This window comes from Cannabis sativa, chromosome 4, assembly GCF_029168945.1.
Source record: "Cannabis sativa cultivar Pink pepper isolate KNU-18-1 chromosome 4, ASM2916894v1, whole genome shotgun sequence".
Taxonomy (NCBI): Eukaryota; Viridiplantae; Streptophyta; class Magnoliopsida; order Rosales; family Cannabaceae; genus Cannabis; species Cannabis sativa.
Window position 1 is genome coordinate 52,745,287 of NC_083604.1, and position 20,086 is coordinate 52,765,372.

At 38.7% G+C, this 20,086-nt stretch overlaps 1 protein-coding gene across 1 annotated transcript; it reads left to right on the forward strand.

The window, feature by feature from the left end:
* Positions 1-11,289: 11,289 nt before the first annotated feature.
* LOC133036993 (uncharacterized protein At4g04775-like) lies at positions 11,290-11,999 on the forward strand. The gene is made up of 3 exons (XM_061113784.1): positions 11,290-11,463; positions 11,557-11,809; positions 11,959-11,999. Exons 1-3 carry the CDS (start codon positions 11,290-11,292, stop codon positions 11,997-11,999), a joined length of 468 nt encoding a protein of 155 aa, XP_060969767.1.
* Positions 12,000-20,086: the final 8,087 nt, after the last annotated feature.

The window sequence follows — 20,086 nt, forward strand, 5'->3', positions numbered from 1 at the left end:
CCGGGTCCGGAGGAAGAAAAATTCAGCACCCCGTGTACTATGTTAGTAAGCGCATGGTAGGGGCCGAGACAAGGTACCCGGTTATTGAAAAATTAGTATTCTGCCTCCTGATGGCATCAAGGAAGTTGAGACCATACTTCCAAGCCCATCCGATCAGAATCCTGACCAATCATCCACTCCGGCAAGTTCTCCAGAAGCCTGAAGCATCCGGAAGGCTCCTCAAGTGGGCGATGGAGCTGAGTCAGTTCGACTTACATTACGTGCCCCGGATTTCCATAAAAGGCTAAGCCTTGGCGGACTTCATCACCGAATGTAATGAAGCCGAGGCAACAGCCAATACACTGGAGCCACCCATCCCCACCTGGAGAGTATTTGTGGATGGAGCTTCTAATGAGAACGGTTCAGGAGCCGGAGTGGCTATGATATCACCTACTGGATTGCGGCTCCAGGCAGCACTCCGATTCAACTTCACAGCTTCGAATAATGAAGCCGAATATGAGGCCCTGATAGCAGGGCTAAAATTGGCTAAAGCTGTAGGAGCCAAGAGGGTGGAAGTCTACAGCGATTCTCAGCTGGTCGTAAACCAAGTTTCCGGAGAATACCAAACTCGCGGCGAAAGGATGGCCGCATACGTAACGATAGTCTGAGAACTACTCCACGAAGTCACGGACTATAAAATAGAAAGAATCCCCCGAGAAAAGAACGCTCACGCGGACTGTCTGGCTAAGTTAGCCTCGGACAGCGAAATCGAAGAGCTGGGGATAGTACCAGTGGAACGCTTGGCAGAGCCAAGCATCAAAATAAAAGAGACCACACAAACGGTTGGGCAAGAACCCAGCTGGATGGTCCCCATCATAAAGTACATAACCACAGGTGAGTTGCCCCAAGAGAGGGCACTGTCTCGGAAGATTCAGTATCAGGCTCATCGTTATGTAATGATGGATCAAATTCTCTACCGGAGAGGACTCAGCATGCCTTATTTAAGGTGTGTATCGGACCCTGAAGCTAGACAAATCATGCTGGAGGTCCATGAAGGGTTCTGTGGAGACCATACGGGAGGACCCAGCCTCTCAAAGAAAATATTGAGGCAGGGGTACTTCTGGCCAACAATGAAAAAAGATTGTATAGACTATGTCCAAAAGTGTGACTCGTGCCAAAGGTACGCGAACATACCGAGAGCTCCTCCAAATGAGATCACTTTGATGACCAGCCCCTGGCCCTTCGCGGTCTGGGGAATAGATCTCATCGGGTCTCTACCTACGGGAAAAGGAGGGGTAAAGTATGCAATAGTAGCAGTGGACTACTTCACCAAGTGGACAGAGGCTGAGCCTATGAAGACAATAACTGCTAAGAAGGCGTTGGACTTTGTTATCAAAAACATAGTGTGTCGATACGGCTTGCCTCACAAGATAGTCTCAGACAATGGAAAGCAATTTGATTGCGAGGAATTTACTGACTTTTGCAACCAACACGGAGTGGTAAAAAGCTTCTCCGCGGTAGCCCGGCCTCAAACAAACGGCCAGGCGGAAGCAGTCAATAAAATCCTAAAGGTCACCTTGAAAAAGAAGCCGCCGTCCGTAAAAATAACTGGCCTGAGGAATTGCCAAGGGTATTGTGGGCCTACCGGACGACCCCCAGAACCACAACCAGTCACTCGCCGTTCTCAATGGCGTACGGTTGTGAAGCAATGGTCCCGGTGGAAACATTATTCCCATCCCATAGGAGGACGACTTATGATCCGGCCACCAATCAGGCCCTGCTCCAAGAGGCTCTGGATCAAGTCGAAGAACTCCGGGATGAGTCCCAAATACGGATGGCTGCTTATCAAAAGAAGGTGACCAAGTATTTTAACTCCAAGGTTAAAAATAGAAAATTCGCTATTGGGGATATGGTCCTAAGAAGGGTTTTCCCAGCCACCCAAGAACCCGGAGTGGGGGTACTTGGACCAAATTGGGAAGGACCATATGAAATCGAGGACGAAATCGGTTCTGGCACTTACAAACTGAAAAGAATGGACGGAACTACTGTCCCAAGAGCCTGGAATGCCGATCACCTCAGAAAATATTACCAGTAGCGAATTAAACTTAGATTTTGTTCAAAGGGTTTGTACCGTCCAAATGTATGCCTCCTCTATATTAAATAAAACTGAGTGCCTTAAAAACAAAGTTTCTATGCCACTCAGGGGGGTACTAGGGTATACCGCACGGACAAACAAAAACAAACTAAGTAAAATATCCTGACCCAAAGGGCAGGTCAATCTAAGTAAAATATCCTGACCCAAAGGGCAGGTCAAAAAATATGCGCAAAAATAAAGAGCATAAGTATAAAAACCCTGAGCCAAAGGACAGGTTAAAATACCTAAGTGTGACAAATAAAGATCGCATATATATAAGAAAAAAAATATCCTAGCCCGAAGGGTAGGTCATACACATGTAAATGGCCCGGGGACAGGCCTTAAGATATAATTGTCTCCCCTTCAAATAAAAGCTGCCGCCTATATGTAAATTGTTCTAAGGCAGCAGCAAATATGTACAAACAAAAAAAAAGAGTTATAAGAAGAACGGGTAGAATCTGGGTCAATAATACGGCAGCTCAGTCAGCCCGCGGAGGAAGACGAGGTCCAATCCGTGCCTCAAGCGCAGCATCAAGCTTCTTCTTCTTTTCCCGAAATTTCCTCGGGTTTGGGATAAAAAGTAAGCTTGATACTCTGATCATTGGTGGCCCAAGCCATGTAGACACCATCATCAAAGCGCTTCGGGCACCGGGCGCAGGAAACAGGAGAAAGGAGCTCGGCCCTCTTGGCCTTCCTGGTAGACTGATCTTTGTAATCCCTAAGCTCCTTCAACTCCGCAGCTAGAGCGGCCTTGGATTCGATATCCGACTGGTGAGTCTCCTCTAGAGACCTCACCTTGGCGGCCATTTCATCCAAAGCCTCCCTGGCCTCCCGGAGATCTCGCCTGGCCTTCTCGACAGCCTCGGTTTGAGCCCTTAGTTCCTCCTGATGATGGGCCTCCATCCTGTCTCTCCGCTGGGCCTCGTCCGGATCATGGCCTCCGCCCGAGCCTCCCTCCGGTGGGCCTCCTCTTCCTTGGCCTTGGCCGCTGCCTCATGGCGCTCAGCAGCCTCCTGGTAGATCTGCCTCTCCGCTGTGAGGTCTTGGAGGACCTTCCTGACGTCGTTCATATCCCCAAAGTCGGACAGAGCGAAGCCATGGTTTATGATGTTCCTGGAGAGGCGACCAGCCTCAGCAGCAAGCTGAACCATAACGAGGTATAAGGAAAAATTTCTCAAAGGAAGAAAACAAAATACAAACAACAAAAAGGAAACGCAAAAAATTGCAAAGTACTTACCACTGTGAGAGAATGGCTGAGGTCCTGGACCTGGAAGATAGAGTTCAGGGAAGCACAAGTGGCAAACCGCTTGGGCGCACAACGTGTAAGCTGAGAAGCGAACTCACCGGTCATCTCCGCGGCAAAGGGAGCCAAAGTGGGCCCTAGGAGGGGACGGAACCAGTCCGTTAAGGGGTCCAGATTGAGGTTCCACGGATCATGATAGTCCGGGTGGTTGATGCTCGCCTCAACCTCAGCTCGCAGAATCCTCCTAAGGGCCTCCACTTCGGCATACCCCCGGGAGTACTCGTCCATAGCATAGTTGTGTTTGGCTATGCGAAGCTCCTGCCTCACCTCATCCCCCGGAATCGGGGTAAGATCAATGTGGGGAGGAGCAGGATTTTCCTCCATCGGGGAAACCCCGCCGTCTAGGCCATGAGCAGGAGTGTCGGCCCTCCGAGGCCTCTTCGGCTCGTCCTGGGCAATCATCTTGCCCTTACGCTTGCGAATCAGAGCCACTTCGTGCTCCTCCTCGTCCTCCTCTCGCTACCACTGGAGGGCTTCGAGGCTCTCCCGTACCTCAACGGCTTCCTCCGAGAAGTCCCACCCTTTCCCTTGGCCTTCTCCCGGAAGCACCTCCTCGTCATCCACTAAGTCAATGGTTTCGGGGGGAGCGCCGGAAGGAACCTTCAAGGAAGGAGCCGGGGGAGAGGGGGTGAAAGCCGGAGGAGCCACGGGAGTATGAACCCCGGCAAGCTGTTCCAGGATGGCATCCATGGAGGTACCTGTTCCAATAAAATAAGCAAGTGTTAGAAGTTCGTGAGGAACCGCTTATAAAAGATGCAGCAAAGAAGCTACTCCTACCCGAACTTCCTAATCTCTGGCCCTAGCAAAGTCCCGAACTTTAATGCCGGGCAAAAAGATCATCTCCAAGATAACCGTCCGAGGGCCGAAACCAGTGGACGCTATGTAAGCCGACGGACCTAAGCGGAATAGGTTCGGAGGGCCGGAGCCCATCCGGACCGACCTAGGTAATCTCCTAAGTTCGTAAAATAAAATTCCTTCAAATGATCCCCCCACCGGGTCGACGGCATCTTAAACCTACGGAGACGCTCGTCGAACCCTATGGGCCTATGACTGGTATATTCATCAACGGAAGGAACATAGCGAATTATCAAGGGAGACTTACCACCGGCACCGGAAGTGCTAGCACCGGGAGCACCCGAGTTTGGTTCGGGGGCTGAAGGCTGAGGCCGGGAAGTCTGATTCTCAGAAGAACCTTCAAGACGAAGGGGCCTCCCGGCGGAAGGACCCCCAATCTCTTTTTAAAGTATCTTGTCAAAAAATTTAGCCTCGGACTTCCCGCCAATGGCTTGGCTCCTTCGCACCACCGGACTCCCCACGCGGAGCCCTCTCCCAGAGGCAGCCTGGGCCTTAGAATACGCCTTCTCCTGGGCCTTCCGGTAGAGATAATCTTGGTACTTCTTCTCTGTCGTAGCAATGAGCTCATCCCGGAAGGCCTTCTCCGCAACCGGCGCCCTCACATTGGGGCAGATGACCCGTGAGAGGTTGGAGTCATCCACGGATTGATGAGAAAGGATAAGTTTGGCCTTCCTACAATTCTCCGTGGTGACCAGGCCCCCGACATCAAGATCGGCATGGTCGTAGGAGGCGAAGGCTTGGGCCCTTCGAAGGAAAGTCTGAGTGGGAAGCGTCCGTGGGTAAGGTGGGATCCGCACCCACTCCGTGAGAAGCTCCGGGTGGTCCACGGCCCTGAACCCGGACGAGAAGAAAAAGCGGTGGCGGTACTCCTTAACATGAGTCTGCCTATTATATGGAACCACCCCCTCGTTAGCAGGGTGGATCCGGAACCCATAAAAACCATCCTTAAGTTTGTCCCCTTTCTTGGGGACGGATACAAGTTCATAAAAATATAAAATTTCCGCCGGGTTGGGAGACCCCCAGCCACGGGCGGTGTAAAAAATGAATAAGCCTGAGAGCAGGCGGTAAGCTTGAGGAATAAGTTGGTATGGCGCAAGGCCGACAAATACAAGAAAATTCACAAAGTAATCTTGGAGCGGGAGCATGGCACCGATCATCAAATGGGTCTGACTCCAAGCCCCGAAGCCCTCATAGTTGTGGTTAGGCGTCTCCGAGTCACGAGGAGGCCGGTGGAAGGTCCCCGAGGTGGAGGGTTTGATCCCAGCCACATTAATAATGTTCTCCAGCTGGTGAGGACAAGTCAGGGTCGATCGAAGCTCGGCCGCTTCCCAACCAGTTGCACGGGACTTGTACCCCTCCTGGGCAACGGGTCCCAGAGAAACCTCCTCCAGGGTGGCCATGCTTTTCCCTTTCTTCTTCGAAGATTTCGAGCCGTGCGTACATTTTATGTTCTGAGAAAAGCAAAAGGGAAAAAGAAAAAACCCAGCAGTTAGGTCCCATACCAAACCCTAAATCAAGAAAAAGGGAGTGGGGGTCCCCTAACCGCTGGAAAGAGGCCCCCTCCGGACACGTGTCATCTGGGAAACTCTGGAGAGAATCCCTCAACAAGTGTCGGGTGCAGTGAAATCACAGAAAGTGGTTTCGCAAAAAGAAAAAAAAAAGGGAGAGAAAAGCCATCCTATGCCCTAAGCAACTGTTAAACGAAGAACACATGGCCCTCTTCAAACAGAACTGTATAACTACAACAGGGGCATGATAAATGGCGATTCTACAACTAATGCAGTAAACATATAAAAAAAAAAATAAAAAAAAAAAAAAGAACTCGAAGAACTTAAACACTCACACACCCAGAAGCCTCTAAGTGCGAACCCAGAAAACGAACGAAGTAAATATAAGCATGTTATTATCTAAGGATGCAAGAAACTTACAGTCGATTGTTGAACTGGAGGAACTGAAAGGTGGTTGAGTGAGAGTTGAGAAGCACTGGCAAAATCAAACACTGGAAAATTGAATGAAGTGTCTGAGTATTAAGATAGTTCGTGCTACTTCGAGAAATTTTCTCTCTAGGAAATTCGAGCAGAAATGGCAAGGAATGGAAAGTAACCGAAATGAAGGAAAGGTGGTGGCTTTTATAGGCAAAAGTGCATGAGGAACAGGCGTCTTCACCTACCAATCGCACGGTGGGGGAAACGCACGATTCGAATTTCCAAAGATCAACGGACCAGATCAATCTACCATTAAGGCGGTGGAAACGTTTGAGTATCCGTCTGACGCCATCAATGCGCCGCATCAATCATGGGGCGTGAAACGAATCGACCCCTGCAAAAGCGAATCGCTGCATTTAATGCCATTATCAGACACACCTCCACGCGCCCCCAAGTCGTATCAAAAGACCGAGGAGGCGGCTGGAAACATTCCTGCAAAAAGCATATCGCTGCATTAAATGACATCATTTAATTTGCCCCCACGCGCTCGAGACTCAAGCTAGGGAAACGAAGGGTCAACCGGAGACACTTGAACAAGCCTTGGTTTATTTTTACTAAGTAAACAAGGCTTGGGGGGTAAATGTTGCTCGTAAATTCGTCCAAAATACGTGGACCAGTCGAGAGGGGACACGTGGATCAGATAACTTGGAAAGATTTGCTAAGTCTTTTTATGCCACCTGGAAGCGCTATTAGCATGGGTCCCGGAGGAGACACCCGGAGTACAAGGTACTCCAGGAAGCTAGTATAGCATGAAGGCTCTCCGGGATGTGTCAGGTCTCTCCCGAGAAATCAAGTCGCATTTAATGCTGCATGGGAGGAAGCGTGTTGGGACTGTAACACGCAATAAAGTCTGACGGCACAACCCCCGAATAAATAGCACAAGCATGAGCAAGAATGATCATTTAAGTCTAGCGACGGCTACTCTGCGAAGAGTCACGTCAATCACAAGACAAAAAGGACATTCTCCATAAAAACCCTACAGCACCTAGGGATTTGACCATGCATCACCCATGGTATATTCATCGGAAATGCCCAACTTTATGGATACTTACAGACACATGTGTAAGAACAATTCTAGGGATTACCCCACCAAAAACACTATAAATACCCCCTCAAAGCTCATTTAATGGGGTCGAGAATCTTGGTTGCAAAAGAGCAAGAATAGAAAAAACTCACCAAGAACATTCTCTGTATTTAAGAGAAAAACATTCTCTCAAGTGTAGAATCTGTATTAAATACATCCATTAATAGCAGTGGCTCGTGGACTAAGGCTCATTAACGCCCCAACCACGTAAAAAGTCTTCATCTCACTTTCTTACAGCTCCTTATTATAATTATATTTTAATAGTTGCCGAAAACCTCGGTCAACAGAAATTGATATGCACAATTTTTTTTTATTAAGATTTTTTACCACATTTATATAAATTAATTTTATTTTTACCATATTTATGTATATAGCCTTAATTTTTTTAGGCTAATTATGATTTTTGCCTCCTGAATTTTGACATGTATCAAATCATGCCCCTGAACTTTTAAGGTTGTTAAAAATACTCCTGAATTATTGAGATTGTTGGATTTAAGACTTTTGTGTAATTTCATTTAATTTTACTATTTCAGTTATTGTTTATGTACTAAACCATGCTTCCCAAATCTATATATCTATTTTATATAAAGTGTGTCTATATAACTAAATTTCTTGGTTTATGAGAAATTCATGGGTGACTTTTTATTTATATTTAATAAAATAATAAAATATTATTTATATATAATAAAATAAAAATAAAACAAATCTCATTAATATTTGAACTGATATTTATAATTTGTTTCTGATTTAATTTTTTTTATATATATATATCTATTTTATATAAAATGTAGCTATATAACAGAATTCTTAGTTTTTGGGTGACTTTATTCCAATTACTATTTAACAATTTTGAATGCCTAAGCTAACGTAACGTCTGTTAAGTTTTTAATTTTTTCTTAAAATAAATATAAATAAAAAATAAAAGTACAAATTAAACTATGAAATCAAAATGATCTCCCGTGGAAATCGAAACTGAAACCCAATTTATTAGCAAAAATAAACTAAAATCCCAATATCTACTTCTGATTTTCAAATGTAGTTTAGTTTAGTAGAAAGATGGGGCTTTATTTAGACGGAATCAAACCCTAATCCATTTTCTTCATACAAATCTAATTTAGTTTAGTGGAAAGATTAGGGCTTTATGTAGAATTACATTTTCTGATTTTTTTTAAAGATGATGATCAGGACTCTCTTCTCTGAATTGCTCATTCTTAGACATTAGTCGAATCTATAACGTTTTTTCTAAAGCATTCTTGATCTGTAAATTTTTTAATTTTTGGTATGAATATGTATTTATTTGTATTGTTTTTTTTATTTAATTATTTTTAGCTATTTTTTCCTGGTTCTTGGTGAAATCCCAACTATTTCTTCTTCCTTTTCCTTTTTGTTAAATCATTTATTCACTAAGCTTTTGAAGTAGCAAAAACGTTCAGAGATCTACACATACGACTCCAATGGCGATATCTGCTCCGTTCTGCCTCTCTCATTCTAACACCCATACCCTCCGACCAAACAATCTTCATTCCAGACAAGGAGTGCCAAAAACCCGTCTCCGAGCCACATCAAGCGATTTCCTCAGAGTATGGCGAATCTCCGATCAAGATTTAGGCGTCAAATCCTAATCTCTTCTCAATGGAAACAAAAACAGAGAACTAATCGGAACGAAAGAAATTAATTAGGTGGTTCATTTACCTCTTTTGATTGGAACAAAACCGAGCCCAAACAAATCAGATTTTCAAGTATTAATACAACTTGTACAACCCATTTGTTTTTTTTTTTTTGTTAAGGTACACTTGTTTTATTTGAGATATCACCCTATATATGTTTATTAATTTAATGGAATATCTATAAACTCTATGTGTATATATAATTTATTGCTACATGTTTAGTGCACATTATCTTCGTTTCTATTGATATTGCATCAAAGGGGGTTGCAAGCTCAAGTAGATCGATATCGAGTTCTAAGATACCAAAACATGAGAAACAAGCTTCAATGCTCCTTGATAATCATCCAAATTATAATTAGATGGTTGAATTAATTGAACAAATTCATTTGAAATAGTTAAAAAAGATAGACGAATCATTTAAAATAGTTTTTTTTTTTGCTTTATTTTTCATTCATTCATTATTGTATCATATTTCTAATTTATTTTTTGATTTTGAAATTCATTCAGTGATTTGGATTGGAGTTGATGTTTGCCATCTCAATCTTCAATTCATAAAACATTTTGTATTCCACATGGAGGAGGTGGTCCTATTGGTGTGAAGAAACACTTAGGCACCATATTTTCCTTCTCATCTAGTGGTAATTATAATATTTTTCCATTGAGAATATTTTGTTTTCTCCTGGTCACATTTTTAACTAGCTTAGTTTTTATAATAAAGGTACTTACCGGTGGCATTCCATTTAAAATATTCAGTTTTACCTCTCACCTTGGGGTTATGACTTTAGGAGTTGTATATTTATTTATACTCTTAATATTCATTTTGCAAATTCAGAACACTGCTAGAATCGAGCCTGAAGATGTTCCCAAGCATCCAATGGACTACGGATTCCACGCACTATATCTAAATTATAAAGTATATTATTTAGATACACGTAATAATAATCTCACCTAATAACTAATAATATTTTTTCTTTAATTTTTAATTGTATCACTTTTAAATAATATAAAAAAAAAACTAACATAAAATTTAATATACGTGCCTCACACGTACTTTTTGCTAGTCTATATATATATATATAAAGGAGAAGTATGAGGCGGTGACGTGGCACTCTCAAATCACTCTAAATAGCTTTTTCTATTCTCTCCTTAATTCTCTTATTTTTTTAATTTTTTATTAAGTTTATAAATATCAATTAATTAATTCATTAAATAAAATATTTTTATCAAATTTTGAAAAAATCAAATAAATTTATCAATTTTATTAATTGACTTATTCAATTAATTGATATATATATATATATCAACATCTCGGCCCCTTCTCGATATCCTATTGAAAAAACTTGCTAGGTTTTAAAAAATTAGACTATTATCCTATAATATATATATATATATATATATATATATATGGAACACTTCTTAATGGGTAATACCCATTGATGGGAACTAAAAAAAATTAATAAGATAATAATCTAATAACATTTTTATGACAAGTTTCTAAAAATTATTTTTTTTAAAAAAAAATTATATTTATTTTTTATAAAATTGAAAATAATAATTACAACTAATAATTTGAAAAAAAAAATATAAATTATTTTTAAAAATTAATTAAAATTAATACTTTATTATTTTATGAAATTATGAGTTTATTAATAATTTATTATTGTAAAACTAAAAATCATTTACATGTATATTAATGTGTTTTTTTTATTAGAAGAATAGGAGCTTGATTGTGGAATCCAATTGTCTTAATATTATTCATATTCTTAAAAATAAAACGCTACAATACTTCTTAGTTCTTACTTAGGCTATCATTGTTAGAAAAATATTATTACCATCCAATGATTTTTTTGATAGGGATATTTGCGGCAAAAGTCCCCAAATAGTTCACGTTGATGCAGATTAATCCCCAAGCTCCAATAATAGCGGCAATAGTACCTAAGCTGGACTCTCGTGTTTGTCCGTTCATACCACAGCCGTTAGTATGACTAACGGTACACGTGTACGCATAGGATTTAATAGCTGTATTTTTATTTATTTCTTTTCAAAATTGAAAAAATAAAATATTTTTCCAAATTAAAAATTTTAATAATTTAATTTTTTTAACTAAATTACAAAATAAAATTAAAAACTGAGACCAAAAAACTAAAAGAAGAAAACCCCATCACCCTGAATCCCAAATCCCTAATCGCGATTCTATCTGGCGAGGTACCCAGAAATCGAAAGGAGGTCTGTGTAAATCGAGAGAGAGCTGAGCTTGAAAGATTCATTCGTGGAAGGTGAAAATGGAGGGGGAGGGTTCTTACAGTAGTTCCAGTCGTCGAAGGTCGAAAGGAGTGGTTAGTTCTGGTTATCAAAGGGATCCTCAAAATTGTTACTGTGGCATTCCGTGGATCGTTAGAACATCATGGACCGAAGCAAACCCAGGACGTTGTTTTAGGAAATGCAGGCTAGCATATGTAAGCCATTGTTTTTTCCCTTTCAGTTTTGTTTTTGAATATTATTGTTTATGTTAAGTTATTCAAGGTGAAAATTTTGAAATTTATCCACAGGAGGATGGTAGAGGGTGTAAGTTTTTTGAATGGGTGGATGTTGATTCTTGTATGAAGTGCAGAGAGTTAATACCAGGACTTCTGAGGAAGATAAGTAAGCTTGAAGATCAGTTGATGTTGTATGAGTCAAATGAAGATTTGAAAGAATTCAAGGACATTCCAAAAGGATGTAGCAATGTTCAGGAGTGTGATTGTGGTCATATATGGTTGTTGAAGAACTTGAAAACCATTCTCATTACTATTTGTGTTATTGGTTTTGTATTTTTTATGCTTAACTAGAAGTGTTAATCACTAAGTTTGTAATGGCATTGTCTTTGTTTTGTATCAAACAGTTTGTAATGACATTGCCTTCTTTGAATCAAATTGTTTGCAATGGCATTGTCTTTTTTTGGTATGAAACAGTTTGTAATGACATTGCCTTGTATGAATCAAACAGTTTGTAATGATATTGCCTTTTATGAATCAAAGTTATTTCCTTCTCAGATTTGTCCTTATTTTATCAGGAAAATGTCTGCATCATAGGAGGAGTAATAGGCCATTGCATATCAGCATTAATAGGCCTTCTATGAATCAAAGTTATTACCTTCAAAGGCAATTGATCATATTATGCATTAATAACAAGTATGACAAGTAAATGTACTGCATAGCATAAGATAAAAATAGCAGCCTGTTCTCATAGTTAAATGAAATTATATTAGATTAATGTTTAGGTCCAAGTAGTGGCCTTGACATTTCAAAAAAAATACAACCACTACTAACAGCTGCATAAATACAAGAACCCTACACATTTCAACCAGAAACAACCAATTCAAAAAAAACCCTTCACAATTCAACAGATTACAAAGAACATATACAGCAGCACCTAAATTGGGTACAACAACCCTTGACAATTCAACAAAAAACAATACAATATAGATTGACAACAACAACTAATTTGGTGCAGAGGTTGGTTGGCTTGAACTTGTTTCTCTTGCCTTTTGCTTCATTCTCCTAATGTTTCTCTTTACAGTTTCAGGGTCTAAATTCTTTTTGGGTGGACGACCCATCTTTTTCTTCTGTGGAGGTTCCTGATTCATGAACAAGTGCTACTGTCAGATTACATACTTAAACATGGACAATGTATTCAAATTATTAGTGCTTAAGAAATGAATATACCTGAACTTGTACTGGTTTGGGGCAAGTTTTCTTTGTATGTCCAGGCTGTTTGCAATTAGAGCAGTTGTTGGACTGCCCAAATCTCCTCATTTTAGTTGCACCAGGTGGAGGTTCATCCACTTCTCTTTTTCTAGATTTCTTGGGCCTACCAGGTAAAACAGTTTCTGGTGGTGGAAGGATTGGATTTTTGCCTTTATCAGGCCAGTGTTCAGGACTAGGCATAGGTACAATTGCCCCTGCATAAGTGCCTATGAAGGCTTCCTTCTTGTAACATGCAGCAACAAAATCATAAACCTGAAGCCTTGAATACCATATGCATGCTATTGCATGACCACATGGGATACCTGTGAGGTCAAATGATCTGCAAGAGCATGTCTTTTTCTCCAAATTAGTTGCTACCACCTCACCAGAAGGGGCTGTGACCTGGAATAATCCACCAACAGACTTGGTGCATTGGCATCTCAGTGCCAATTTCTTGTTCTTCTCTAGGATGTCAAAGATCCTTTTCCCCACTGGATTGTTCCACTTACTCACACTTTCTCTTTGTTTTTGCATTCTATCCATCAACCAATATCGAACATACTCTAACAATGTGATGATTGGCTTGTCTCTACCATCTAAGATTGCTGAATTGAAACTCTCACACAAATTATTCAACAACATGTCACACTGAACAGATGTCCTGAAGTGGGATTTGGTCAACTCTGTTGGTGATTTTTTGGATAGCCAATCAAAAGCTTTTTCATTAGTCCCTTTTAAAACATCCAACTTTCTCTTGAATTCCTCAACAGTAGTTGCCCTAGCACATGCCCATAGTTGTTGCTTCAACAATAATCCTGGAAACTCCTTCTTAAAGTTGGCATAAAGATGCCTAACACAAAATCGAACCTCAGATCCTTCATACACTGTCCCCACAGCCCTTTCCAATCCCTTTTGTCTATCTGAAATGAAGGTGAGTTCTGCAGTGTTCTCCATGTTTAAGTCCTCTTTCAGTAGTTCAGCAAACCATGTCCAACTGTCAGTGTTTTCCTTTTCAGTTACAGCAAAAGCAATAGGAAACATGCTGTTGTTTGCATCAATTCCAATTGCTACAAGCAACATACCTCTGCAATAGCCTTTCAAGAAGCACCCATCTAGCCCAATAATTGGTCTGCAAAATTTGAAGCCAGCTTTACAAGCTGCAAGGCAGATGTAAACCCTTTCAAAAACCCTTTTGTCATCCACTAAATTGGATTTGATCAAAGCTGTACTTCCAGGATTAAGTCTCACTAGTTGTGTACAATAATCATCAAGGATTGCATACTGATCTCTCACAGTGCCTTGTACCTTAGCCATAGCTTTATTCTTAGCTCTGTAAAAAGTCCAAGGGGAGACTTTGGAATACTTATTATCTGAATTTGCCTTCTTGAAATCACCAAATGACATGCTCGGATTCAATCTGAACTTCTCTAAGAATTCCTTTGCAATCCAATCAGAATCTAGCAGCCTGTTCTCCCATATAATTCCACAGTTGTGTTCATCTTCATACTTGTTAATTCTAAATGTAGAAGTATCATCTCTCATACGTCGAGCATACATTAACCACTTACATCCTTCTCCTTTACAATTCACTCTAATTCTCAACTTGTCATTGTGGATGTACTTATACTCTCTGTCTTGCTGGATGAAATACTCCTTCAAAGCCTCTCTTAGGTGCTCAACAGTAGGGAATTCCATTCCCACTTTGAACACAATTTCTTCAGGCCTAAATTGTGGATCAAATTGAATGGGCCTCTTGCCAAGTACTGCTCCATCTTCATCATCACTTACCAAACTTATCAAGTCATCTTCCTCTACATATCCTCCACCTTCCTCTTCATGGTTAGGTTGACTGCTACACAATTTGTTCACTGAACCCCACCACTGGCTAGGGTCTACATGTCCTCCATCTTCATCATCATGCTCTGCATTTTCTGTGTCTTGAGCATATTCTTCTTCTTCAAAGTCAGGATCTTCTGTGACTTGTTGTTTTCTTCTCCTGTTTTGGATTGGTGTTTGGGATGCAGCTTGTGATCTGGTTTTAGGTGTGCTTCTTCTGGTTTGGTGAGGTGATTGGGATGCAATTCTAGACCTGGTTTGGGGTATGCTTGAACTGCTTTGGGGTGTGGTTCTGGTGGGTGTTTTGGTGGGTGATTGGTGCCTGATTTGGGATCTGGTTTGGGGTGTACTTTTTCTGGTTTGGGTGGGTGTTTTGGTGGGTGATTGGGAAGTGAATTGGTGACTGGGTTGGGGTGTGGTTTTTCTGGTTTGAGTTGGTGTTTGGGTGGGTGATTGGGAAGTGAATTGCTGACTGGGTTGGGGTGTGGTTTTTCTAGTTTGAGTGGGTGTTTGGGTGGGTGATTGGGAAGCTACATGGTCACTGCTACTGGTGGTTTGGTGATGTGTTTGGGATGCAGTTTTGGACCTGGTTTGGGGTGTAGTTTTTCTGGTTTGGGGTGTGGTTTTAGCAGGTGTTTTGGTGGGTGATCTGGAAGTGAATTGGGATCTGGTTTTGGGTGGGGTTTTCCTGGTTTGGGTGGGGGTTTTGGTGGGTGATAGGGAAGCAATAGGGTCACTGCTTTTGGGTGTGCTACTGCTGGTTTGGATTGGTGTTTTGGTGGGTGTTTTGGTGGTTGGTTGGGTTGCAAATTGGGACCTGGTTTGGGGTGTTTTATTTCTGGTTTGGATGGGTGTTTGGGGTAGGGTTTCAGAAACTGTTGGGGCTTGTTTCTTTCTGGTTTGTGGTGGACTTTTAATTGGGGTCTGCCTTGCCCTGTTTCTGGTTTGGGGTGGACTGTTGGTTGGGCTTTGCCTTGGCCTTTTTTGGGATTGTGGGGGACTGTGGGTTGGGCTTTGCCTTGGCCTTTTCCTGGCTTGAATTGGGCTTTTGGTTGGTGATTGGGCCTTCTCTGTGTGGGCCTCTGTTGGGTTATCCTCAGCAGTGGATCCAACTTCTCCAAATATACCTTCAATTTCTTCTACATTCTCTAATATCTGTACACTAGAGTCACTGTCTCCACTTGAGTCACTGTCTAAATTCTCCACACTATTATCTTCATTGTCTTCTTCAATATCTGGCATGTACATGAAGAACTCATCACCATGTTGCTCAGAATCACCACTACTAGCTTCTAAATCATCTGCTAGTTCCTCCTCAAGATTCCTAAGTGCTGCCTTGCTCATAACATAGTCTTCAGGTTGGGCACTTACTCGAACATCAACAACAACATCTGCATCATCAGGGAGTTCTTCTATTATGCATCTCTTCAACTTAGGCCCAGCTAATGTAGAGTGTTCTGTAGTTGTCTTCTGACTAGGGCCACCAACAACTGCCAATTCAAGACAGTCCCCTCCAAAAGTCCCAGATAGATCCACATAAACCTCAACTTTCCTATACCTCTTCCTTCTCATGTCATCAAACATATTCAGCAAGTCCTTATCACCCTTAAGCACAAATCCATCATGCAACAGTTTATCTTTAGGCCTAAACCAGAAATGCAGAGGACCATGGCACCACTGAATTTGCATCATCATCCCTTCTAGTTCCATCATATTAAACATATCACTGTGACACTTGTCAAACTCAGTGACAGTGCCACCCTCATACTTTCTCAAACCATTGTCAATGAACCATTTACCTCCATGGTGCATATTTACACTAAAGTACATACCTGCCAACAAGAAAAGAACAAAACAACAAAATTTAACAGTAAAATAATAGAAGCTTTCCAATAAAAGTGTCTGTCATATGCTTTACCACCATGTGCAAATATTCCCAAATGCCAGTCAAAACACTTTACCCCACATAAAATAGCCCCACACTAAAACCAAGTGCAACTTGACTTATTCAACCCACATACCATCTACCAAAATGCAATGCCTTAAATACTACCACTACCATTCACTAAGAATCTGAACACATCAAATAAATGTGTACACCTAACACAATATCATTCACACCAACACAATCTAACAATAATACCATTTTCATTCCAGATGAACAGTGAGGATACCAAAAAAGCTTTATGACAACAAAAAACAATTACAACATCAAATAAACGTAGAAATGAGATTTTACCTCCTCCATCGTCGTCGTCCATCGTCCTATCGATTTCTGGGGACCTCCACTGCAGTCGACTTGAACCAACTGGTTTTAGGTCACGATTTAACAACGTGATATACAAACGACTCGATTTCTGGGGTTGGATCTTTGGGTTTCGATTAGGCTGGAGATTAGGGATTAACGATTCAGGGGGGATTAACGATTTCTGGTGTTCAATAGATTTCTGGGGTTGGAGTTTTTGGTTTTTTAATGTTCACTTTTTTACCGTTTTAATTTTTTAGTCTCAGTTTTTAAATTTATTTTGTAATTTAGTTAAAAAAATTAAATTATTAAAATTTTTAATTTGGAAAAACATTTTATTTTTTCAATTTTGAAAAGAATAAATAAAAATACAGCCATTAAATCCTATGCGTACACGTGTACCGTTACTCATACTAACGGATGTGGTATGAACGGACAAACACGAGAGTCCAGCTTAGGTACTATTGCCGCTATTATTGGAGCTTGGGGATTAATCTGCATCAACGTGAACTATTTGGGGACTTTTGCCGCAAATATCCCTTTTTGATATTACCATGAATCATTCTCCTAGAATAACTAATGATGTGTTGTTCATTATTTATATTTTTAGGATTGGAAGATTATAATCTTATCTAGGGGTCAAATATAATTTTTTGTGCTGAAATTCTTATGTTGGCAATTGCCATTATTCAATAATGTTTATGACACTTTTTTATTCCTTCATTTTTTTTTGTTAAAATTTTCTTCATTGGTTTTGTTCTTATAGATTTGGTAAGCTCAAGTATTTTAAAAAATAAAAAATAAAAATATATAAATAATTGTTAATTATTATAAAATTAAAGATTTTAGGTTTAAAAAAAATCTTATACATTTTATGTGTATTACAGTTTAAAGCTTAAAATTATTATTTTTTTTTTATTTTCAATAATGCAATTTAGAATTCTAGTATGAAGAAATTTTATAAAAAGATAAATATACACTTTTTTTTTCTTTTTAATCTTTAAAATGATTTTTATTAAAAAAAATAGTTTGTTAATTTTTTTAGTGTGTTTTATTTTTTAAATAACAATTTCATTTATAAATTTTTTATTTCTATTAATAGTTTTATCTATTTTAGGAATATAGAATAACAAAATAGGAAATATTAATTTTTTAATATTTAATTAATGATTATAAATATCAACCATTAGATATTTGATCCAATGGTCAAGAATAAAATACCCATACATAGGTAATACCCATTAAGAGTATACCCATATATATATATATGTGTGTTTCAAGTATTACTTATATTTTCATTTCAATAATATGATGTTTGTTTAAATGATATAACTATAATACTTGAATCTAAAGGAAGCTTGGTCCCCTCCTCCTCCGGATTGGATTAAGCTTAATTGTGATGTCAAGGTGGGATTCAATAGTATGTGCATTGCTGTTGTTGCAAGGAATTATTTTGGCAGAGTTATTAGAGTTCAGACGGCTGGGGAAGATTTCTCGGAGGTTCTTTGCGGAGAAGCGACTGCCTGTTGCTTAGCTGTCTCTGTCGCTTTAGATATCGGTTCCAAGTTTGTGATTGTGGAGAATGACTCGAGGGTGGTTATCAATGCTCTCAATGGGATAGATTCTCGTTGGAGTCTTGAAAACTATGTTTCATTTTGTACTAAGTCTTCTCCCTCTTTTATTAGTTGTAATTTTTCTTATGTTCGTAGAACTTGTAATTTTGCCGCTCATAACGTGGCTAGATGGGCGTTTGCTCATCAAGTGTTTGGGACTATCGCGATGTCCTCTTTACCTGACAATATATTTTGTAACGACCATGAGGTCTAAACTTATTGGAATTTATAATATAAATGCTTTTTCTCAAAAAAAAAAAATTGTTATTTCTATTTAGTTATATTATTTCTCTATGTTAATTTTATGTACATTGTGTGTAGCTTTAAAGTTTTTCTTTTAAATAGTGTTGTTTTTAAATATTTTGTAATTATGTTATTTTTATTTAGAGATTAATTTACATTTATTTTTAAGAAATTTTGTGTTACAAATGTTTATGTATCAACTCAAGTTGTAAATCTTCTTTCTTCACATATTATTATTTTCAGTCAAAATAAACAATATAATTAGAATAATTTGTTGTCATTTATATTATTATTATATGATATATGTCTGAACATGATTGCTGAGAAAGAGAAAATCAACAAAGCTATCAGATAAACATATTCATCAATCATGGGTTTAACTTTGACAACATAAAAACATTAAAGCCAATCCCAAATCTTCTTATATCATTTATTAGTATAGAAAATTTATATAGTGATGAAACATTTTATAATTTTCAATACATGCTGATTTTTTTTTCTTTTTCTGTTTTTTTAGTGATAAAATGTTGTTTGATTTCCTTGTGTTGAATTTTTTATTTAGATTGTTCATACTACAATTATTACCTTTCAAAAGAAAGCCTTAATGATGTATAGTCTTTCTTAGTTTGTGTTGTAAATTTGTACATTTTTTAAAAAAAAACATAAAATTAAAATAATCATACCTTCTCACATAAATTGTTCCAAATTGACTACAGTCTTCAAAAGAAAAAACATCACTATCTATCTATCTCTTTTTTCTTTAATTACCAACATTTAAAACATTATAATAATAACTAATTATAATCTCTATATTGATGTAGTCAACTAATTCTATTTGATAATTCAAATTAAATTTTTAGTTAAATGATAATGTTATACGATTTTATTGCTTATATATATTGATACATATTAGTTTTCTAAAAATAAGTAACTAATTAAAAAAATCTATATTTAATTTAGAACGAATTAAAAAATCTAATTTTGCAACTAACTTATAAAAAATATCTTTTATATCTTTTTCTCGAAAGAAGCTACAATAAAAATCTATATAATAAAAATGTGAACCAAAATTATATGGTCACTTAAAAATAATTTATATATACACATAAAAAAAATTAGTTAAGAGTGATTGCATAAATTAATTTTTTAAATTTAAAACTCTATATCCTATTTTATTTGACAGAATGAAAAAAATAATAAATAATAGGGTTATTTTATTTTTACACTTCAAAATAGTTTTTTTTTTATTATTTTTTTTTTATTTTTACGGAATTTTACATAGAAACTTCTATTACAATTTTGATTCTCAATTCAAATGCTATTTTTTAATTCTATTTTCATATATTCAAAATTCTCATTCCATAAACTTTCTACTAATATTTTTAAATCAATGAAATGAAAATGTAAACTTTAATTA

Excerpts from the sequence above, each read along its gene's own strand:
- LOC133036993 (XM_061113784.1), top strand. The coding sequence starts at position 11,290 with ATGGAGGGGGAGGGTTCTTACAGTAGTTCCAGTCGTCGAAGGTCGAAA. Across the intron at positions 11,464-11,556 it reads GGAAATGCAGGCTAGCATAT|GAGGATGGTAGAGGGTGTAA; the intron begins GTAAGCCATTGT and ends ATTTATCCACAG. Across the intron at positions 11,810-11,958 it reads CATTACTATTTGTGTTATTG|TTTGTAATGACATTGCCTTG; the intron begins GTTTTGTATTTT and ends GGTATGAAACAG.